The sequence below is a fragment of the Pseudonaja textilis genome, chromosome 1 (assembly GCF_049901715.1).
Source record: "Pseudonaja textilis isolate UNSWEBS1 chromosome 1, rPseTex1.2, whole genome shotgun sequence".
Classification (NCBI taxonomy): Eukaryota; Metazoa; Chordata; class Lepidosauria; order Squamata; family Elapidae; genus Pseudonaja; species Pseudonaja textilis.
Genome location: NC_141990.1, coordinates 179,607,028 through 179,632,078, shown reverse-complemented (window position 1 = coordinate 179,632,078; position 25,051 = coordinate 179,607,028). Strand labels below are relative to the sequence as shown.

Genomic DNA, 25,051 nt, shown 5'->3' with positions numbered 1-25,051 from the left:
GCCTCAAGTGCCATTTCAAACAGCGGGACGTTTTTGACAGGAAAGGATCCATCCAGGAGCTGTATAGCTGGTTTCCCTTGTTGGGGACCAGGGATCCTGAATATGTCTTGCTTGGAGCGCTTGAGGGGTTTCCCTTGCTGGGCACCCTTAGATACTGTTTCCCATATATACGGGCTTACATGTAGATATAGGCATATGTATATATATGTGTGGTTGTATATAGAGTTATATATATAGACTTACACTCCTGGAGAAGTGCCCTACTTTCAACCACAGGGGTAGGCACCACCCCTAAGTACAAATAATAATGATATTATTATTATCATTAACAACAACAACAACAATAAAAATATTTTTTTAAAAAAATAAAGTTGGAGACACAAGATTCAGTCCTCCACAATGGAAGGTGACAACTTCTTCCACTCCAAGACAAATAAGTCCCGAGATAAGTCAGTGGGCCCCAAAAAGGCCTCTAAGGTGGCGGATAAGGATGCCCATAGACTGCACTAAGCCTTGGAAAGGCAGTGGCAGAAACTGGCCAGGGAGGCGAACAAGATTGCTAGGACACAAAAATCGGATCAGGGCCCAAGTACATTGTTGGGACCCTTGGACTTATCCACCCAGCCCAGACAGGCTATTTCTGGACAGCCTCCCATAGGCATATCTCCTCTAGTGAGCACTGCCCGGCAAATCCCAGAGGCAACCTTCACCCCTATGGCCATCCGATTTAAGACAGGAGGAGGGATTACCTGAGACTATTCCCATCAAAATGAGGCAATGGATGCAGATAGCCCTACAAAAGGGCATTGCGGCTGGAGTTCAGCAATCCATCCGGATCAGACACTTTTCGGCTACTTTGGAAGTGGGGTCCCTGTCTACTCGATCCTTTGCGTATATGGGACATCATCAAACTCAGGTATTGCCCAATATTCCTGATATACCAGTCCAGGGTCTTCGGGAGGAGGTGGAATTAGATGACCAGGATGTTCCCATGGAGGTGGGGTTGATCCATCAGATGGACTTGGGGTTGTCAGAGAACGAGGAATGTCGGATGACGAAGGCCTCATTCCGGACCAACCTACCTTTTCTGGCCTTTTTCGTCCGCACCCCTTTAAATCTTTACTGTTCAAAGCAAAGAACACCGCTAAACTAGGCACATCAAGCCCTCATCCGTTGTCAACAGGGTCTCAGGACGAATCCGAGGATCTAATATTCTCACAACCAGCTAATAAGGCAGAAACTATTCCTGTCCCTTGTATGTTTGCTGAATTAGTACAAAATCAATGGGCATCAGCAGCATCCTACCCAGCCCCAACAGGGTATGATAAACGATATTATAATTTGGCACCAGAGTTTTCAAATTTTCTCAAAACGCCAGAGGTGGATGAGCCCATTGTGGCACTGGCCTCTTCTTCAACCTTTCCCAACGAGGCCGAGGCAGCCTTGAGACCGGAGGAAAAGAGAGCAGAGCTGGCACTCCGTAGGGCGCATGTTTCTGATGCCTGGGCCATTAGTGCAGCTACAGCTGCGTCCTTTTTTACACGGTCCTCCCTACGATGGCTCTTCCACTTGAGGGATATATTGCCAGCATCAAATGTCAGAGCCCACCAGGACATTGCTAAGATTATTGCAGTGGCAGAATTCTCTGCCGACGCCACATTTAATGCAGTCAAATTCTCGTTTAGAGCCATAGCATCTCAGGTATCAGCAGGGAGACTGCTATGGCTCAGACATTGGCAGGCAGATACCAAGCATAAATGCAAGCTGGCATCAGCCCCAATATCGGGGGATAAAAACAGAAGGTTTTTATCGAGGTCTGAAAACAGAATGTCCCAGTCGTTTCAAAGGGGTTCCTTTTGGACCTACTATCAAGGCCCATATGTTCCCAGATCACAAAGAAAATCAGGCTACAGATCCAGTTTTAGACAGGATAGGTTGGAATCTTCCGACAGAGGTCAGCGGGAAGGCCAAAACAGAAGAGACCCCAGAGGTACTGGAGGCTGATTTTTTCATCGCCCCAAGTGAGTCCTTGACAGCAGCTCCCATTGGAGGGCGGCTAAAATTGTTTGCTGATCAATGGGACAGTTCCACCTCAGGGACTCTGTTAGTTTTGGTTTGGCACTAGAGTTTCAATCCTCCCCTCCGAACTTTTTCATTAGGAGCCCTAGGTCCACGGACCCCATTAAGAGAGCATTGATGCAGGAGGCTATCAATCATCTTCTGCATATTCGGGCCATTAGAGAGGTCCCATCTAACAACAGGGTCAAGACTGTTACTCTCTATTGTTTGTGGTCCCAAAGAGTTCGGGGGGGCTGGAGGGCAATTCTGGGCCTCAAATGTTTGCACAGATCATTGGTTTATCGAAAATTCAAGATGACCACTCTCTAGTCCATTCTGCTCAGCATCAGAGAGAACGATGTCCTGACCTCTATAGATCTGACAGGCTTATCTACATATATCAATTAGACCTGCTCACTACAAATATCTTAGATTTTGCTATTGTGATCGGCACTACAAATATATCGCCCTACCATTCGGTCTGGCTTCGGCCCCTAGGACTTTTACCAAGGTCCTAGCAGCTTTGGCTGCCTCCCTCAGGATCAAATCTATTCGTTTACAATGTTATCTGGATGATATTTTAATTCTGTCATATTCCAGACATCAAGCAAATTTGGATACCAAGATTACTCTGGAGACCCTTCAAGGTCACGGCTTTTCCATAAGTTGGGATAAAAGCCATTTGATCCCTTCAACTAGGTTAGTTCATTTAGGGGCAGTGATAGATACAGTGGAGGGCAAGGTTTTTCTCTCTCAGGACAGGTCGAATATTATCCAGTCTTTGGCCAGAGAGACCAGAGCCTTAAAGAGGGTTTCCCTGGCAATTCTGTCTCAGCTGTTAAGGAAATTGATTTCTGGTATTTCCACTGTGCCTTGGGCTCGATTCCATTCTAGAGATCTGCAATGGTTCCTGCTACTTTTCCAGCGATCCAGAAGAGCCACTTCCAACATCGGATAAAGGTACTGCACAATGTTCTCCGATCATTCCGCTGGTGGTCTGAAAACACGATAAACAAGGGGTGTCCTTCCAAGGAACCTTGCAGGGCAAGGATCACAACCGATGCCAGCCTGGTAGGATGGGGAGCTCACTTCTAATCCGGCACATATCAGGGGCCTTAAACACACAAGCGGACTGGCTCAGCAGGGGATCAGGCAGAGTGGCGCCTACACCCATTTCTCTTCCAGTAAGCAGTGCAGAGGTTTGGGCAACCAGTGTTCGATCTATTTGCCTCTCCCCTCAACACCCAATTGCCCCGGTATATTTCAGGGTACCCGACTCAGGGGGCGGAGGCCGTCAACGCTCTGCAATGTCAGTGGCCTCCCGGACTTCTATATGCGTTTCCTCCACTCCCTGTAATACCCAGGTTGATTCAGAAGTTATTGGAGGAACGAGCGGAACTGATATTGGTTGCCCCATACTGGCCCAGGTGAACGTGGTTCGCGGACTTACAGGATCTGTCGAGAGAACAACCTTGGAAAATTCCACCATCGAGGGTTTCCCTCTCGCAAGGGCCGATACTTCACCTGGACCCACAATGGCTCAGCCAAACCGTATGAATGTTGAGCGGAACCGTTTAAGGACGCAATAGATTTTAGAGGATGCCATTGCCACCATACAAGCATCCAGACGGTCCACTACAAATCGTATATACGAGGCCACCTCCGCTTTCTGTCGCTGGTGCCAGGGGCCTAAGATCGACCCAACTGCCCCATCAATAGGATAATTATTGGACTTTTTATAGGAGGGGTTGACCAAGGGCCTATCTCCAAATACTTTATGCAGACAGATGGCAGACTTAGCCTTGGTGATATCCTGGGGTGACCTTTGTTCCATAGCGCACCATCCACATGTCCTCAGCTTTCTTAAGGGTGCTGCAAACTTAACGACCTCTTGTAATTCACCGCTATCCCACTTGGGAGCTCAACAAGATGTTAACCGCACTTACAACTGGCCCGTTCGAGCCTTTAAGAACTGCTAGTCTTAAATTCCTGACATATAAGGTGGTCTTCTTAATTGTGATCACATCAGCAAGGAGGATTTCCGAGTTGATAGCATTGTCGATGAGAAAGGACCTGTGCGTGTTTCATGTGGACAGAGTGGTTCTCAGGTTGGATCCATTGTTCATCCCTAAAGTCAATTCAGTTTTCCACAGAGCGCAGGAGTTGATGCTTTTTGTACGAAATTTTTGTACGAAACCATCTCATAGACTGGAGCATCCATGGCATCGACTTGACATTTGAAGGGTGTTAAGCATCTATCTAGACGGTGGCATTTTGAAAATCTGAGGCTCTATTCCTATCCTTCAACCCATCCACTTTAGGACACAGGGTGTTGTCGATGACCATTGGTAGATGGTTGAGAGCCAGCATAGCTAAAAGTTACGAATGCCAGTCCATCTCAGTTCCTAAGGGCATTACAGCCCACTCAACAAGGAGTGCGGCAACATCAGCAGCATGGGCCACTCGGGCTTCCATAGACAAAATTTGCAGAGCGGCAACTTGGGCTTCACCATCGCCCTTTGTCAGAAATTATAAAATTGATGTCTATGCCTCAGTGGACACTTCATTTGGCAGAAGAGTCCTGCAGAGGGTCCATAAAGTTTAGGAGTGGATTTCAATCCAGACGGAGTCCCTCCCTAAGGACAGGCCAAGCTTTGGTATGTGCCACTTCTGGATGCTCTGAACAGCTCATTGGAGAAAGGGCGTTGGTACTTACCTGATACGCCCATTCTTGTGATCTGTGAAGAGCATCCAGCCCCACCCATTTCTTTCCATCTGGTGGGGTTCCGTTCCAGTCAGGGATCTAGATTATGTGATGAGTCCCAGACTTTGGCACTCAGTCTTTGCAAAACTGGGGGACGCTGAGGTGGTGTCCCGTGGAGGAGGAGAAGCATCCCGGAGTTTTAAGCCCAGCCTTTCCAGAAGAGACTGAAGCACCTCCCACTTCTGGATGCTCTTCACAGCTCACAGAGAACGGGCGTATCAGGTAAGTACCAACCCCCTTTTTCAACCAAGAGATTTAAAAAATGTAGTAATCAAGATTTAAGATAAGGCAGTAATCCAAAGAAGCAAGATGCACACATGACTGAAATTCTTCTGCTAGTTGCACACATAGAAGCCAAGTTTTCAGTTTTTTATATTCATCATTTTTAGGACATTGTTTCTTAAAGTATGATCCTACGACCCTGGAGATTTCCCAAGACTCTCTTGCTGTTCCTCAAAATCAAAATTACGTTGTACCCTATGTTGAGAAATAATGCAATATTAAAATCCTATCAAAAATTAGTGAGAAATGGTAGCAGCAGCCAATGCATTAGTTTTAATTTATAATATGAAAAATATAATGCATAAGCTCTTTGGGGGTTCTCCATAATTTTTAACAGTGGAAAGTAGTCCTGAGACAAAAACATTTAAGAAACACTAATTTATAATATCATTATTCTAAGTTCATAGAAGAAGAAACTTAGCTTTTCAAAACTCTTTAAAAATTCATTCTGAAATAGTGAGGAATAGACATATATTTAAAATCTGTGTTCCTAAGGAATGAATAAACATGCCTTAAAATAAAATATAGTAAAGAAAAAAATAGTACTAATGAGCATTTGGTAGTAGCACAGATGTGGATGCCATTTTCAAAAACAGTAACAGAAATTATATCCGTGAAATATCTTTCTCAGATTCTTGAAAAAAGGCAAGAAAAAAGAACCCTTATTCTTGTTGGATATATAGTCCTCTTATATTGATATATACCACAATCTCTTAATTTATCCCACAGCCTCAGCATGCAGCTGTCCAGTCCATACATTAAGAGTCCTAAATATTAAAATTATATATGAGTTAATGGCTGGACTATTTCTATGGAATATTGTGGACAATAGCATTGTGAATTAAGGAAAATATACCTAATGTTTTACAATATTTGAGAGGGGAAATACCAGATAAGCTTTACATTAACATAAAAAGCATGGTTTAAGCTAATAGTTGCTAGTAATTTTATTTTTGTTCAAGTTTAAGTGTAATTTTCTGGATGGGCTAGACAACTTTAATATGTCAAATTCAATAAAATTTAGTTTTCATGAGGCTACAAAACTACTTAAGATAATACCAGTAGCTTACTCAAGTATGTCTGAAGGAAATATTTTGTTTTTCCAAATGGCCTAGCAATCAAGGTAAAATTCTCCTTGGTGCCTCTTTTCTTTCACAGTGTTGCAGCTCAATTTTATTTTATTAAATTGCTGTCTTCAGGAACATGGAGCCAATTTGAGCTGCTAATATTTCCTAGGTAGCCTGGCTAGTACTACGACTTTTGGGAATTAATTTCCATTTGTTTGGAAGGCATATAAGTACTGAATGTCACAACTGAGCCAAATGTTATAGTAGAGAGATCAATCACTTAGGATTTTAAGATACCATGTAAAAGGAAGAGGGGCTTTATACTATACCTGTTTATACTTACATCTCAACCTTTAGCATGTGGTCAATAAACAAAGCAGTTTCACATACCTCCCAGATCCTAGCCATTTATTACTTAGTAAGGTATTAAGGTCAGATGCAGTTAATTAGGTATTCTAGCTTCCAGTTTATAGGGCGTGATCTGCATACTTTTTTTAAAAAAAAATTGCATGTAGCATCTGAAATGGTTGACAAGTATTCTTTGTCCTATAAAGCCTACAATTCTCGTTTCATCTTTGTTCTCTTTTGGGGGGGTCATGTTTTTCACAGGTTGGGGGAAGGCGTAGTATAAATGGCAAGCTTATGTTTTCCAACAACTACTAATTCCTACTTCTTGATGTCATACTTATGGTGGCATGGAAAGTCTTTTGGGGTAAAAGTGAAGTTCTGGTATATCCAAAATCCTCAGGAGAGGAAAATAAAAGCAGGAGGCTAAAAAAGCAATCAGAGCCTCCTTCTCTGCCCATGAGGGTCCCAATCAAACGAATATCACAAGCCTTTTCCCGAGAAAATCAAGGAAAATAGTGATATGTAATTTATCTGAGCATCTAAACAGGATACTTAACAAATCTCTATTGGGCTGGGTTTTCAGATGCAGCTGGTGAATTACAGTGACATGCTAGAAATACATCAACTGGAGGTGAAGTCATGCAGGCAGCAGATCTGCTTAAATGGAGGAAAATAGGTAGTTAGAAATGCTAAGTCCTTCTTTATTTCCTCTTATAAAATGTTCTTTAGTGTTTTGGCCCTTTCATTACATTTGCTTTCCTCCTCTTTTTACTATTATTATTGCATTTACATGAGGTACCTATTAGGCAGGGGTGTCAAACTCATGTCACGGCGGCGTCATGTGATGTATCGGGACTTTTTCCCCCTTTGCTAAACCAGGTGTGTGGCCAGCGCATGATGCATCCGGCCTGTAGGCCGGGAGTTTAACAGCCCTGTACTAATTCATACCTCAGATTAGCCTACTTCAAGTAAAATATTCAGATTTCTCATTCATTGTTTCTCCCTGCAGGATGTTTCTCCTTGTGGGTGCTCCAAAGGCCAACACTACTCAGCCTGAAATTGTAGAAGGAGGCCAGGTGCTGAAGTGTAACTGGAATTCCAATCAAAACTGTCAGCCAATCATATTTGATGCTAGAGGTACTCTTTAATCTTTTAAGATATGTTTTTATCCATTGAGATCTGAATAAATTGCAGAGATGAAAGCAATGTATCACTCATTAAATATTTGGTACTGATGAGAAACACTTCAAACAAGATTCGTTGTTATGACCATTTAATGGCATTGACATCAAATAATGGCATCGTTGCTGGCTAGAGGCTTCACTTTGAAACTGAAGAATACTGTGGCATATTTTATTTGAAAACACACAGAGATTAGATTTTTGTGATAGGCAGCCAAGAGGCTGTGGACTGCACAAGGCCATCAATCTGTTGGGTGGCATCTAGACCTGGTCTGATCATTCTTGCATTCCTCTGATCTAGGGTATTTTCTGGCAGCCATTAAAGAATCCTATAATCCCAGAAGATAGAATTTCTCTTAGAAGAAATAAAGGGAATGTGTGTTATGTAAAGAAACAAGTTCAGGCCTGTGATGAAAAATTACACCGTATATAAGCCATGTTAAAAGAGATCTCCAAACCCAACTACTTATTATAACTCTTATGAACTGATGTTTCCTGTCTGCTTGGGCTAAAGTTTCTGACAATAAATATATAACATGTATAAGACATGTTCACTAATTATGCATTGAATATTTAAAGACATGTATAATTTTATGTGCTTGTGTGAGAACATTTCATGTCCCTATGTGGGAAAATACCAGCATAACCCAGTGCATTCAGTTGCCACTATCTTATTTATGATAAATTGTCCTTTGGTTTGCATTAGTTTTCATGTGCTTTACAAAAATTAAATATAGATATTCAGAATAAAAAGAAAGAGTAATAAACAGAAAACAGACATAAGACGAAATAACTATGCTTACAATGTCTAAGAGAAGCAGGTAAGGGATTAAGCCTAATTTAGAAACCAAGGATACTTGTACTAGGTGTTACTCCCTGAATGTTCAAACCCTATAGCTGGAAGGACTAGTTAGTTCGCTATGTCCAATACTGTGCTCAAGGCAGCAATCAGAGAAAAAGCATCTTTAAAAAGGGCCTTGTAGTTTTTATTTGGATACAGCCAGTTTAAGGTGACGATCCCTCTGAATGATTGGTTCCACTTTTCTTACTGTTTGGAAGGTTTTTCTATCAATCAGAATCTGACTTCTTGGAATTGTTCCACAGCACATATATAATGACATCTCCAATTCTCTTAACCCTCCTTACCAACCTTATGTTAGGCAGTTTTCAGAGTCCCCCACCACTTAGAAATGGATATGAATAGAGAAAGACTCATATCGAGTTCAGGAAAAGGTACACGGATATTTCTGCTTCTCCTTAAAGAATCTAAGGTAGACTTCCCCTGCCCCCCCTACAAATAAAGATCTGTTTTTACTTATTTTGGTTCAAAGGATTGTTATGTTTTGGATACAGTGTTTTCCAAGCCTTCCAACCAAAAATATTTTTAACTGGAAAAGGAAGAAATCCTAACCCCTAGTTACTGAGTCAGAGAGATTAATGTTTTTAATGCTCATATCCTTCATCAGTAGAAAAGGGGAGGGTGAGAATGTACTTTTCCTCCAATTCTAGTGCTGATATTGCTTGTTGGAAAAGGAGCAGTGCAAATTTGGAGCAAAATGTCCTGCTGTAAATGGTTACCAACCAACAGCATCTTTGGGAAGGGATCAAAATCTACAAAAATGTGGGCACAATATCACAATCAAAGTCCTGTCCTTTTTTGTATGTGCAGCAACACTGCCACACCTTCTTTCTTGCAGATTTCAACACATAAGCATACACACCCTGTGAGACCCATGTTACAAAGATATATAATATTGTATCCTATTCCTGACTTAAATTAACATAAATACAGCATAATTATGGAATGCTGAAGGAATAAGATCAGGGGTGTCAAACTCATGGCCTGTTGGTCAGATGCATCCAGGAGTAGTGGGATGCTACCGGTTTGGCCCGGTTCTATAGAACCGGTAGCTCTGAAAATTCGGTGTCTGCTGCTCTGTTTGGCCGCCTGCTGGGGCTCATGGATGTCCTTTATTTCCTGCTTTTTCAACCTCAGCTACTTTGCGTAGCACAGCTGAGGTTGAAGAAGCAGGAAAGACGAGTTTGAAATGCTACGCACCTGCACGCAGCGCTTATCAGCTATCTGGGAGGCACAGCTAAGGCTTTTGGGAAATGATCTACACATGCGCCTAAAACATATTCTCACCAGAGGTGGGATTCTATCTGCTGGAGAACCGGCAAATCATGTCACTGGCTGGCCCCTCCCACTCCTTACCTGGCATGTGCGCCATCAAACTTGCCTGCTAAGTTGCTATTTTTCCTCCCCGACCATCAGCTTTTTCTGCTGTGCCGGGAGATTTAGATTAGCTAGAAAGCAGGAAATTGTTGAATTTCTTGCTTTCTAGCTAATCTAAAAGCAGAGCTGAACCTTCCTTAGGACTGAAGCTTCTGTTTTTCAGTGTAAATTCAGGTAGCTGATGGCAGAAAGATAGATCTCTGAATGAATCTGTGATTCTGTGAGCAACTCAATCTGCCTGCCTGCTTTGCCTGATTTTGGGTAAAAGTTGCTCTTTTTTAATAAAAAATTCAATATATACATACATATTGTATTGTGAGTTAATTTTGTGAGTTTGCTTGCTCCCAAATTTTATGTGACAGACTCAGGTAGCTGATTGTGGAAAGATAGATCTCTGAATGAATCTGTGATTCTGTGAGCAACTCAATCTGCCTGCCTGCTTTGCTTGATTTTGGGTAAAAGTTGCTCTTTTTTTATAAAAAATTTAATATTTACATAAATATTTATGATATTTACATATAAGCCATGCCCAGCCAGTCACATGACCATCAAGACACACCCACAAATCAGGACACACCCACAAACTAGGCCGCACAGAACCGGTTGTTAAGAAATTTGAATCCTACCCCTGGATGCATCATGTGCTGGCCACCCCCACCCCCAGTTTAAAAAGTCATGATTGATGCTAAACCAAATGGCAAGGTCAGAACAAAAATTCATTTTGATTAGCATTAATTTTAAAATAAATAATACATGAAACAACAACATTATAACTGCTCCCTGTGTATAGAATAAAGTTCTCTTCCTACATAAAACAGAACACTTCTAGGTGGTCTGCAGCCTGGGAATCTTTGGTTCTGTAGCTCTTCTTTTCTGGATTCCATCATTCAGCCCATCCTCATGCTTCCACCTTTTCCAAATCTGTATCTGTCCACAAATATTGGGATTGACTATTTGGAGGGTACCTGGTTGGATAAGGTTGCTTTTTTTTCAGGATCAGGAAACATTTGAGGGGCCATGTACCTCAATTCAACTTTCAGGTGAAGCAGTGATAATACTACAAGAACAGTGATACTACTTTTTGGCTTTGGGGATAGGTTAAAGATTCTTGAAGATAAGATGCTCTTATTTCTGTATGAATCCTTCCAAATTCAGCATCATGATTGAATTTCCCTGGTGCAGTTTTGGAAGGGATTGGACGTTTCAAAGATGGAAATAACTTGATTCCAAGAAATGACTTTATCCCATTTCCGTTCTTGTTGGCCATCCCAACAAAATCAGCTTGCTGAAAATTGATCATTTTGCCACTGAATTTCAGTGTCACAATCTTGGGTGCTGGGTAGCCATAAATGGAGTGTTGGAAGGTACTTGTGGCCTGCAGAACACCCTCTCCTATGTTTATCCTGTGTGGTATTATTCTGTTGAACACAATTTCTGTTTTTGACACCTGCAATGATGGACTTGTTTGTGCTGCTGAAGCCTGATTCTTGCAGCTTGTTTTAAGCCAGCACGTGGAATGGCCTTTACAAATCATGTGGGGATGATTAGTAGGATTTTTATGAGGACAGCCCTTTGTTTTATTTCATTTTGCTTTAAGCTGTTGTGACGTGATACAGGTATTCTTAGTTGTTGGCTGAATTTCCTATGGCTTGCTTAGCTAATGTGTCTAATCTGAGGACTTAGGTTATTTTTAAACAGGCTTACCGGTTAGAACACAGTTGTATGTTGCAGCTGTATTGTTGCTCTCATATGCCAGCACTTGATATCTTTTAAATAAGAATCGTATGCTGTTAAAAGGAATAAAATCTCTCCTTATTTTGATATCCCTCCCTTAGGTTTTTGGATTGTCCATCTTCTACTTCATGTGTATAAGACTAATGCTGGGTCTTTGGCTGAAGCAGTTCATGCCAGCCTCTTCCCACACACTGGAGAATATGCATTTATTGTTGAACCCAGGCTCCCATCTCATCTCATGACATAAAAACAGGTCCAGCAGGCCTTTCATCCAGTCTCAACTTATGGAGTTGTCAGACAGTGAGTAATATCCTGAACTAGTCAAGCTGTAGCTTGTTTTATAGGTGAATGGGAAGAGATTGGTTAGGACTAGGAGTGACATGATAGCAGTGTTCCAATACCTAAGGGACTGCCACAAAGAAGGGGTCAACCTATTCTTCAAAGCACCCAAAGGCAGGACAAGAAGCAGAGGATGGAAACTACTCAAAGGAAGAACCAGTTTAAAACTAAGGAGAAATGTTCTGACAGAACAATTAATCAGTGGAACAACTTGCCTCCAGAACTTATGGGTGCTCCAACACTTCTTAAGAAGAGATTGGATAACCATTTGTCTGAAATGGTATAGGGTTTCCTGCTTGATCAAGGGGTTGGATTAGAAGACCTCCAAGGTTCCTTCCAACCCTGTTATTCTGTTCTATTATACTACTCTGGAGATCAGTAAAAGGAGTGGCTTTCATATTTCTTGAGCAGTTTTAGGTGGCTAACACTCCCTTGAGACCTAAAGACATAGAAATGCCTAGGCATCATTCAGAATTCAACTTGGAACTAATACATATCTTTAGGACCAAGCCTTCCTTATCTTCCTAACTGAGTACACCTCTTAATGGTGCCGCCACCACAATTTGGAAGCCAGATGGTTATTTTTGGAGGTATTTTTGTTTGCCACTTTTACTAAAAGTGTGGCTAGTAGGGTATACTTTAAGCTTTTTCAAGGTGAAGTATCTATTTTACCCATTAACATCTACCTTCCCCTAACCTGGATGATCCTAGATGCTGTTGGCATCGCCTAAATAGCAATAGCACTTAGACTTCTATGCTAACTTATAGTGCTTAACAGCCCTCTCTAAGCAGTTTACAGAGTCAGCCTATTGCCCCCAACAATCTGGGTCCTCATCTGACCCACTTTGGAAGGAGGGAAAGCTGAGTCAACCTTGAGCCTGGTGAGATTTGAACTGCCAAATTGCAGGCAGCCGGGAGTCAGCAGAGGTGGCCTTCCTCGTTTTCCTTCCTTCCTCATTTTTCTGACCTCGGAAGGATGGCTGAGTTAACCTTGAGCCATCATAATTGAACTCCTGTCAGGCAGAGTTAGCCTGCAATATTGCATTCTAACCACTGTGCCACCACGGTATAATATACTGTATATACAAAATGGAATACTTATATAACTTAGCTAAAAAGTATCTAGAGAAGAAATCAAAATCTAAATATGGACTACTTTTTATTTTTTTTAAACAAATGAAATTACTCTTTTTAAAAAAAAGAGAGACAGACATTTCCCTTGACAGAAAGAGAGCGAGATAAATTTCTATTGTTTTAAATACTATTTTCTTTGCTTTCAATCCTCCACACGTCTACAAAATAGCTGTACTGTTCCTGTATCTCAGTCATCAGTCCACTCTGCCTGCATTAGTCCTCAGTGCAGCCTAAGGCTGGGTGTGGTGACCAGATGTCCAGAATTATGTCAGATAAAATCTGAAGCTTTTATGCTTTTCCACCACTATCAGTGCCCTGCTCTTCCTTTCTTGCCTACTTGTTTTTGTGCATTCAGGCAGTGCATGGAAGGAGTCAGAGTATCTCTGGGAACAGTAAATGGCACAGGAGATTGGTGGCAGCAACAGACAGACCACAATGAAAAAGATATGTAGGGAGTGATGAGGCAGCCTGTTTTTAGAAGGCCCCGCATTTCCGCGGCCTAATGAAAATGCATACTTGTAATCCCCTTACGTTAATTCTACAGTAACATGAACCCAATTTTTGCAAATTGTACAATTGTTTATTTCTCCCTGTTTATTTCGTAGAACCCTGTTTATTTTTTAGACACATAGTGTCAGAAGTGGTGCTTAAAGTATTGTGTAAAACTTCTTAATGCTGTGCCCAGTCCCCTAAAACTATGGCTAAGTACACTGTGGCTGGGTGTATAGTTTGAATCCTGTTACTAAGTGGTCAGAAGTTGAGTAGATTCCCATGTAATATAAATTCTCTCCTTTTCTTAAATACCTTGGCTGGATATATTCAGAACAAACAATTTTAGTGCTCAAATTCCAATTTAATAAGCTTTCAAAATAAGGGTTTCCTTTATGGGGCAACACAGCTCAGTTCTCACTGAACTGTTGAGAGCATTGTTGATCACAGTGATATAATGCCGACAATAGGCAGCTTTGTCGGAGAGATGACACCGGCAAGCAGTCAGGCTTAGATATTTCTGTGACCCATTTAGTGGGCGGCAAATTTTAAAGGGGATCTTTTCAACTTTCTCCATCTCAGGAATTGTGCTGATGCTTTTGAGAAGTCATGCAGGAAATGTGTGCTAGAAGTCTGGAGAAGGGGAAATTGGTGAAGAGCTGCTTCCCTTTCCCCCATCATGAAGTAGGTTAAGTTAACAGAAATGTGGTTGAACTAATGTGAAGTGGGTGGTTTTGTTTGGTTTAGTTCTGTTTTGGGAGCAGAGGGAAAAGGTAGTCAGAGGAACTATTTTTTATAGCTCATCATAAAAATGTTTTCCTACCAACATGATCCTCGCATCATGTTCTTGTGGGGATAATCAGCAAATTAAAATAGAAAATATAATGACAGAGAAGACATTTCTAACATAAAAACCACAAAAAGCTGATGTCTTTTTTTAATACAACTGTGTCTAACATGCATATTGTTTTTAAACTTTTTTTTTTTAACTGTACCCTGCCCCGGTCACTTCTTGTAAGATGGGTAGCCATATAAATTTGATAAAAAATAAAATAAAAAGATTATCTATGATTTAGATAATTTTGCTAAACTATTATTAGGAACAGTTATTCAGCTGAAAATCTTCCTCTATTGATCTATCAATTTGTTTGTGGCCTTCCCCAAAGTGGCCCCTGAAATAGACAAACTTTTCCAGATTGCATATCCATTCTAGAGAAGAGAAAAGGCTTCAACTAAAAGAATTCTCAATTATGCTCTCCTCAACTTGAACGTTGATACTACTCAAAGCAGAATAGTGTGTAAAATCTCTGAAAGATTCCAGGGATCAGAATTTAACGAATAAAAAGAGGACAGAATGGCAAAATTCAAAAACAGCTTAGTCCCACCCTCATCTTTTAAATTAAAAGAACTGGGGCAGTTAGAAAAGTTTAAATTCCCCCTAAATTAGATTTTTTGTTAATTTATTTGTTCATTAAAAAAAAAAAAACATTTGTATAGTCTCTTCATTCAAGAAGGGGTTCCCAAAAATTCTAATGCCCTGACACTTTCAAATAATAAATTGACTTTTGTCAATCTCTCCTCAAATAAAATGTGATTATTGAAATGTTGGGCAAGAAATGATTGTACCATATTTAAAAATCACTTTTTAATTTCAACTGTCTAACCCAACAATGGTAGAACCTTGCATGTTTATAAAATAAAACATTTTCATTGGAAATAAATAATTAATTCATACAATTTTAACCATTGTTTTTAACAGAAAGATGAACTTGTTTCATTATGTATAATTCCTGAAGTCTGAGTTTTCTTTTTGAAACAGCTGCTCAAAAATCCAGCCAGCGTGGGTGCAAGTCCAGTTAGCAATGCAGTTTCCCAAGTGCAAGCCATGTGACTTGCAGGGCAGAATTGGAGCCCTTCAGACTGTGCTTGGAACTTTTGTCTCTGTTTTGCTTAGACAAGCTGACAGCCGACTTGTCTAGGCAGAGTAGGAAAAAGTTCTGAGAATCATCATGGTGTTTATATGCAAACCCCTCAAATTTACAACCTTTTCATGTTTGCTGATGCCTCCTAGGAGGTCACAATCTATCTGAGAACTCTTCATGCAATCATATGCATGGTTTTTCAGAAACATATTCTTCTATGTTCAGTAGTGCTGCCTGGCATGGTCTGTTAATATTTCATTAAAAAGGAAAAAAAATGCTTAAAAAAGAGTTAAGGTTACGATCAGAGTTGCTTGACATTTGAACAGCCATTTATAGCAAAAGACATAGGTATAAAATGTATACAGAGACAATTTTTTTTCCTAAACCTCAAACACAAAAATTAGGAACTAGGATAGACTTCAAAAGTATTACAAGTTTATTTCATACTATACCTACATACAACAATGTGAACTACTAACGGTCAACATGAATTGTTGCCAGATGAGTCAATGGACTTCAAGGAGTCCTTACGGGAGCATAGAAATTCCAAACTGATGGTGCATTTGACCCCCACCCTTCGGATCAGCCTGGTCATTTCTTATACAAATATTTTGAAAGTTCTATTAATATTTAACATACAAAATTGACTTGAATTTTCAGGATGTTTTAGACAAAATTTCTCCCCCCCAAATAAAAAACCGTGTGGTCAATTAAAGATTGGTTAAAATGATTAATTGATAGATTTGAAATACTGGTTCATTTTTTTGAATTGTTTTTTGGTTTGTATAGGACGTTAATAAGAATGCATCTTGTGTCTTAAACTAGCTAGATTTATTTATCTTCCACGTTCTGTTGAGAATGTTTTTTATTTATTTTTTAAATTTATTTATTTGTCAATTGCTTACAAGATAATAGGTATAAGTAAAAACATAGTTATTAATACATGGATACATATAAGAAAAATAAAATATATATATAAAGAAACAATAGGACAGGGATGGTAGGCACTTTGATGTGCTTATGCACGCCTCCTACAGACCTCTTAGGAAAGGGATGAGGTCAATAGTAGACAGTCTAAGGTTAAAGTTTTTGGGGTTTGGGGAAAAAAACTATTAAGATCTATTAATAATGTTCTATTAAGATGTTCTACTGTTCATCTTCAGTTATATTCCCAAGGCAGAAATAAATACTGTTTAGAAAGAATATAAAAGGTTGGAAATATATTGGGGAGCAATTTATATCTCAACATTCTCTAGAGCTGTGTGAAGACCTCAAATCTTGTGATGATGCCATTAGAAAGCATAAAGCTGATTTAGAGGAAGGTCACTTTGTCTAGCTTTGTTTTGTTTTGTTTTAAGAGAAGGTATAGGAACAGAACATCTAGCTGAATTTTAGCATCGGAGGAACTTAAATAAAATTTTGCCCATTCTTAAACTGAAAGATCAGGTCATTTTTTGAAAATAAAAACATCAACATCTCAGCAAGTTAAAAATAATTAAAGAGAACATTGCAACTAAAACTCATTTAAAAGTAATTTCTATGTAGTCTCTGTGTTTTTAGTTTCTACAATGTTAGTTCCTGTGATTTTAGTTTCTACACCCTCCCCATATTGGTTGTTGGTGACAGTCCACTATTGTACATCTAGTGGGCACTAACTTAACAGTGGCTACTTTAAAAGACATGGTTCACCAGATGCTATGTTTATCTTGTGAAGTAAGCAGTTGCAGTATTCTGCTTACATATTTCAATAATGACTTGAAAGCAATCCTTGCCAAAGTTGGATATGTATAGGTAGCACACCAAGAAAAATAATTGATCTGGCTCAATAAAAGCTTTTTTTAAATGTACTTTTGCTTCATTTGTTTTTGTCTTCTTCTGTATGCTGAAGCCAGAAATGGTATTCTTGCTAAGAGGCAATGATGTTATAAAAAGGAAGTAGTTAGGGGTGTCTCTCATTGACTTGCAATAACACAGTAAGAATATTTACTATTCTTTAGTAAAGCACTTTATTTTGTTTTGGTTCAGCTATGCCCAAACATAGGGATGCATTTTTTAATTTAATTTTGTATTGATTAAAATATTACAATCCAGCTCTAATTGAATCCAAAATTTATCAGGCAAACTTGCAAAGGCATAATGGTTATCTTTCTTTCATCCCCACCATGGCGTATGACATTTGATATTGTTTTATTAGTCACTGTGCACACATTAGATAATTTATTGCCTAGAATTATTTTAATGGCTTAATGGAGTCATTATTAAATGTGGCACAGTTCCTGAAATGTCAGTACCTTGCTCAGTGTTCACCTTATTAAATCAGAAGCTTTCTTTTTCTTTTTTCCAGTAAAGGCTAATTCATATTTAGCAGTCAGCTTATGCTGCAGAAAAAAATAGTGTCATGTCATACCATACATGCTGTCTTCTCAATTCTCGTTTTATATGTATTTGCTCCTAAGGCTTGGTCTCGTGTAACCAGAATTAGCTCCTCTGTCTCTTTCTTCAATTTTCTTGCTCTTAGAGATTGCCAGGTCTTGAAATTACCTGCTTTGCCTGTTAATTTTTTATGTTCTAGCCATGTAACACTTTGCTGTGCTATGTCTCTTTTCTATTCTTAATTTCATCCTTTTTTGTAGGCCAGTTTGATCTTTCTGGCATTCAGTAAGCCTTCATTAGTGCTAATTTCAGTGCATCTTCTGCACTGTCCATCCTTCAAATATTCTTCCAATTCCCATTTTTCTTCTTCAGTTGTCTGATGCATTTGCACACCTAACTATTTTCCTTGGTAAGTAGAGTATCAACAGCTCTGCAAGGCATGATTCATTATCATTAATTTTCTGGTCTTCCTATCGATGGCTTCTAGTTCTTCTTGTATCCAGCCCACTATTCCAGCTGTGATTTAATGACGGGAATTCCCCAGTTGTTACTTGCTCTGATGGTATTTCCTGAGTTTGGACTTTTAAGATATTCATTCTCATGATATCTTCACCTCTAAGCTACTTCTTGACTTGTGTTTGATGTTGTCACCTTGAAGAATGCCCAGGTATTTGTAATTATAAGTCTTCATCCAACTCTTGTTATTTTTATAGGGCATCTTAATTCCTTCAGTTTTCACTATTTGTCCCCTGTTGGTAGTGAGGATGCTACATTTGTGCAATCCAACATACATTGCATTATCTTTCCTGTATATACAAATGGTGTTTTGTTCTAATTTTATTTTAAATGGAGTTCTTCCATACAGCTTCAGAATATCCATGTAAAGGAGGCAGAATAGCCTGGCAAATGTTTTTAATGTTTAATAGCCATGGCCTGACATTGTTTAGTATTATTGATAAAGGAATCTATTATTATAGTTTTGTGCTGAGCTGGTGGGGGCATGGCCTATGTGTGATTCATTTGGTCAGCAGGCCGCCAGTTTGACACCCCTGCTATAGATAAACATCTGGTCTGAAATAGTGGGACTGTTCTTAATGTTTTCTTAACATTTGTCCTAGAAAAGGATTAGGCAGCCTTTGCTGCCTTAAATATTTCTGAGTTGCAACTCCCAGTGTCCCTTGGAAACATAACTGATAACGAGGAAGCCTGGGTATTTTAATTGGGAATATAGTACAACCCTTGCCCTACGGCATATTTTTTTTGCTTTCTGGAGTGGGGATGGCAGGGGAAGTGCATTTTCAAAGTTTTATCAGAAAGTTAACTAATTTTGAAAAGCACTTCCTGAAGCTGTAAATTTTAAATATTACTATTATAGACTGTTTCTCTCATCTTTAGTTTATGGTAAGGATCTGTTATGGCTGTGATGAATTGATGGCTTTCTGTACTGAGATTTATGCAGTGTTGTATTGAGATTTATGTAGTGAAATGTTACTGTATTTGGGGATAAATGAAAGTCAATTTTTGAAGTTCTGTTTTAAATACAGGTAGTCCTCGACCTACAACCACAATTGAACCCAAAATTTTTGTTGCTAAGTGAAACATTTGTTAAATGAATTTTGCCCCATTTTACAACTTTTTGTGCCACAGTTGTTAAGTGAATCACTACAATTGTTAAGTTAATAACACTGTTGTTAAATGAATCTCGCTTCCGCATTGACTTTGCCTGTCAGAAGGTCACAAAAGGGGCTCACATGACCCCAGCACACTACAACCGTCATCACAAGTATGAATCAGTTGCCAAGCATCTGAATTTTGCTCACGTGACCATGGGCAGGCTGCAATGATTGTAAATGTGAAAATGGTCATAAGTCACTTTTTAATGTGCCATTGTAACTTTGAACAGTCACTAAATGAACTGTTATATGTCGAGGACTACCTGTTCTTACACTTATGGGGAAATGTGCCTTAAGAAAAGCATGGAATCTCAAAAATTAACTGATATGGCAATGACAGCATATGAATTTGTAACTGTCTGCAACTGGTTGTGGATCTAGCAGAGAGCCACATATTAGCAGAATATACAAACACACTAAGTCAGAATGAGTTTCTGGAATCCCTCTGATTAAGTTGCCAAAATTCTGTGTGTGACTTCCTGTTGTGGAAGTCTTAAAATGCAATAGGTTTAGAGTGTAGTATTTTTGTTTGTATTTCAAACCCAGACCATTATGGTAACCCACAATAAGAATGCAATTGTGTTTCTTACCAGAAATTTTGTACAATTGACAAGGCAGAAAATTAAGTGGTAGAATTTCAACTATCCTATATAGTACATGAGTATTATAAGATTTTATAAGATTTAAGATTTTAAGATTTAAGATTTTATAAGATTTTAAATCAGCTGTTTTGCCTTCTGGCAGAAACAGCCGTTTCTTTGGGATTTCCCCAACAGGAAGCAATAATATGCCTAAAGAGGCAGAGATTTCCTTACAAGGTGCATAGCATACAAAGAAGTTTAGATTCATTGCCAGCAGTCTACCAAGTTAACAGAGGAGCTGCTGACTCACAGGAGAGAGGACTTTTATCATTACCAACTATGCTTAATGAGAGCATTGTTTAGCTCTGCTGGTTTTGTCTTCGGAGGTATAGTCTGAGTTGCTTTCTAAAGAAAGTTAGTGGATAGATAATATAAAACCTGGGGATATTTTGGTGAACTCATTGGATTGAAGAAATGAGTGAGCAAAGCTTGAATCATGCACTATTAACAAATTGACCATGTTTAGTAAGGTTAAAGATTGGATGGTAATGTCTTTGAGCAATCTTGAATGACCTTGACTATTTTAATCAGTTTCCTGAGGGATAACTTTTAGAATTTTGGGCTTTTCCATAGTTTGGAATACCATGTACTATGATCTCCTTCTGGCTTGTGGCTTGGTCTTGGGCTTTCTTTCCTTTTAGCATCAACATGAAGCCACAGAAGACCCTCTTACAAATGGGGCTGGAATACCATCAGCATGGGGAGAGGAAGTAAGGGGTGGGGGGGTTGAAATACCGGTTCAGCGAACCAAATGTAACTTTAACATCCGGTTCACTTGAACCGGTCCAAATCGGTAGAATCCCACCCCTGAGAATACTGTAAAATTATAGAGGTTAAGCAAGTATGGGGTAAAGCGGAGAGTGTCTTTCCCATGACATCAGACTACATAATCTGGACTCAAGGGTCTATTGGATACCATATACGGTATATTAAAAAGTGTGTCAATATTTGGTATGAATACAAGCAATTTTATCCGTAGTGTTTTGCATATTTTTGCATGGGTTTTCTGAGGGGTCCAAAATTGTTTTTTCTAGGTCAAGCGACAATAAACAAGAGCCCATAGGCTTTCGCAATTTAAGGATTAAGATTACATTATAGCTTAGGCCGTGTTCTTGTTTATGTGCAATTGATAGGCTGTCAAATTATGATTTCAACATTGTATTTGTTATTATTTTATTCTAGAAATTTTATCTTTAATGTTAAGCTTTAATTGTACTGGTCTTTGTAATTATAAATATTTGAAATAAACAACAGTCCTTGCATGACAATTGCAGAATTGATTTCTGTATTCATTTGTAAAATTTATACTTACTTAGCAGTCCTCAGTGGTTGAAAGTGCACTGAAATGTAGATTACCCATTCACAGTTAAATATCTTAAATACTGGCCTCTTATTTTCTAATTAAATATGGGGACCCTCTCTAGTTAGAAGGCATGATTTTTCTATCCTGGCATTCCTTTACTAACATTTTGCTGTATGGTCTTAAAAAACAGTTAGGTTTTTATGTACCAGTCCTAACTTTCCTTGTATGTAATTTAAATATTAGACTTCTGATTTTCTGTACAATTTTTCTTTCCATGAGAAGGAAGGAAGGAAAAATTCCAATTCAGTTTATTGACATAGTGAACATATTACATACCGGTAGTCACATTCTTTTAAATTTATGAGGAGAATATTTGTACTTTAGTCATTTTCTAATGGACTTTGACCCTTATCAAGTCTCAGAGAAATGTATCTCAGAGTCTGTGATGAAACAGCATTCAGGCCTTTGCAGGCAAGCAGGCTGAATATGGGTAATATTGTGTTTGAAGAATATGTGCTCTTTGCTCATGAATCATTCTAGATTGGTCTCTTCAGATACACCTTTACAACCTCACACTATCTCAGTTGCAGGATGGCATCAGTTCACAAGCTTCGCTCTGAAGTTATAAATTTGTCGAGTGATGAAACAAGTAGTTATATTTGTGTTTACTTCTGTTATCACTTCAGAGAGTTTGATATTCATTAAAAGTTAGGATGTTGTCACATTCCAAGGTCATGTTCACAGAATTCTGTCTAAATATTTTGTCTTCTAGGCAACAGAGAATTTGCTCCAGATGATCTTTTGGAATTCAAATCACATCAGTGGTTTGGGGCATCTGTGAGATCTAAAGAAAATAAAATTTTGGTAAGTCTTCATTTTAAAGCTTGTCACACACCACTACCATGACTACATAATATGAGATACAGAACACAGCAATAAAACATTTTTTGAACATGACCATATGTTTTAAAGGCTAAAACATGTGATAAAATAAGAATGGATCTAGCAGCAAAAAAACCCACAGCCCATTATATAAAAAAGAACCACAACAAAATAAACCAGTGTCTAATCTAAAAGTATTGCAATCATAACAGGCTTAAAGGACTAAATAAATATTCAGTTTCTGTGCCAAACTGAATTACTTTACAATATCCAAATATAAATTCTGAAAAGGATATGAAAAGTTCTTCCTTATAGGTCACTTCTTTGATCAGAGCCATAGATGGCTTTAACATCCAGTAGATAAATATAGCTTTGTCTATTAATCAGGGCCAAAATCAATTAGCGGTTTAAAAGCAGTATTTTAAATTGGTCCAGGAATTGATTGGGTGTCAATGGAAATAGAAAAACTCTGACATTATGTAACTAGTTCACTGAATACTATGGCAATCATATTTAAGGCTTTGAAAACAGAAACGGAAATGTCTAAATCAGTATTTCTCAACTTCCAGCAGCTTTAAGATTTGTGGACTTCAAGTTCCAGAATTTTCCAGTCAGTGTGCATAAAGGGATGGCCTGGTTTGCATTGAAATCTTAGATCTGTCAACTGTAACTCAATTGCATGGGCTCAAGATCATACTCAAGACTAAGTCATACCTTATAGAGATTCTCTCAGCTTCATTGCACATTAGCATAAAATTGATATACAAGCTCTTCCCCTTAAATTTTCTTGGCTCACTTGAACACATGCATGAAGCCACTAAACTGAATTGTAAAATACAGCACATTGATTCCTCCCACTTCATAGTTTAGCAATATCAGCAAACTCACAGCAGGGCTTGTTGGAAATTTAATGTACTTTTTAGGGGTGGAGGGAGAGGAATCTTCAACCCAGTTGTTTTAAAACGCACATAATGTATCTTATTTGAAAAGTGCATCCAGTAGGTAAGCAGTATTCAGTTGAATAGACTTATCATCAGCACATTGGTGTTTTTCTTTGTTTTCCATAGCTGTTTGTTCAGAGACTGCTTGTTGCTCATAACCATTCTTTTCCGTTGATATTTCCCATGGTTATTGCCCTTTTTAAAGAGCTTTCTAAATACTTCCATCTGCAGGCATGTGCTCCTTTATATCACTGGAGAACTGAGCAGAAAGCACAGAGGGAACCTGTGGGAACTTGTTATCTTCACGATGGGTCTAAAGCTGTTGAATATGCTCCTTGCAGGTCAAGTATGTAGAAAATGTCTTGTTACAATTACAGCACAAATTCTGTTTTCTATGTACCATCATATTGCATGCATTGGTGGAAGGAATGTGTCTTAAACATCCATATTCCCCATATTGTTCCTTCATCTCTCTGCAGTCATTTGGGTGGATCCTTAACAGAGAAAACAATTGAGAGGGGGCAAATCTATCTTTTTAGCACTTTCTCTAGAGTTGGATTTCATAGAAAATATTATGAAGATTTGAATCTGGAAATGAATGGAGTATGATTTGGATTTGCTTGTTCTGCTTCCCACCCCCCCACCCCCGCCACAATCTCTATGATTTCACAAGCCAGTATCTAACCATGAAGACACCAGAATGGTAAAGACACAGATTGTGACATCATAAAGGGAGCTTTATCCTTTCGTACTCACTCCTGAATTGATCCTTTTTCCCAACTGAGTGGAATAAGCTGGTCTGTTAGGAGATTTGGGGAAAATAATGCAGCAAATCCAAATTATGTAGGAACTGGAGTGTGTGTGGCCCATTTCGAGTAGGATTCAAAAGAATTCAGGAAATCACTTTGGGTTGGCTTAATATCTCTTCCAGCCAATCATACTTTAAAGAAAGGCCAAGATCAGAAGAATATACAAATGAAAAGATCATTAGCATTTCTTTTCTGAAGCTCTATAGTCAGAGGATTAATCATGTCATAAAAAGCTTCTTGGACTCTCGCCTAACCTGCAAGGGATCTGCAGAGGAATGCCTTTTCCTGTTTTAATGCAAACTGCATTTCATTGCTATGTCTGGTCATAACTGCGTTGTAAATATAGAAGAAAAGAACATGCTTATCTTTCACATTTATGTTTTGAAACAGGCAGTATTTTAAGCCAATGTTGTTAGTAATAGTTCAGAACAAACCCTTCTCTCATAAGTTCAGTATGTCGGTAAGTCATACCTGCACAATGTCGGATTGACAAAGCCCTATGAAGTCCTGTCAACTGATGTCAGAAGGATAGTGGATAACAATTTTGCTTTCAGTGCCTAGTTCAATCTCAGAAATGTGTCTGTCAAGTAGAATACATGGTTAGCTGTGCTTCTCCTAGCAGGTTGCCCACTATGTAGTTTTGTCCGAGTTGTAGGAAGTGCAAGGTTACTTATCACTGAAATGCATTCTCAAAAGCAGCTGGTGAGGTGATCACCTTGTAACTGGCCTGTATCACCTAAAAATGTAAGTGAGGAATTTGCAGGACCAAATACTGCCTCTCATCACCTTTTACCCCCTAAGAAGTACTTGTGGACTAAAAAATAGGGAGGAAGTAAGAATGAATGAATTATAGCTATTCACACTGATGTGGGGAA

The 25,051-nt window shown here is 39.0% G+C and overlaps 1 protein-coding gene across 1 annotated transcript in view; it reads left to right on the top strand.

Moving 5' to 3' along the window:
* Positions 1-25,051, top strand: part of ITGAV (integrin subunit alpha V) — an 82,288-nt gene that overhangs the window by 13,865 nt on the left and 43,372 nt on the right. Inside the window, exons 2-4 of the mRNA XM_026696940.2 lie at positions 7,529-7,656; positions 22,317-22,408; positions 23,599-23,713. Coding sequence (XP_026552725.1) covers positions 7,529-7,656; positions 22,317-22,408; positions 23,599-23,713 — 335 coding nt within the window. The remainder of the gene's footprint in view (positions 1-7,528; positions 7,657-22,316; positions 22,409-23,598; positions 23,714-25,051) is intronic.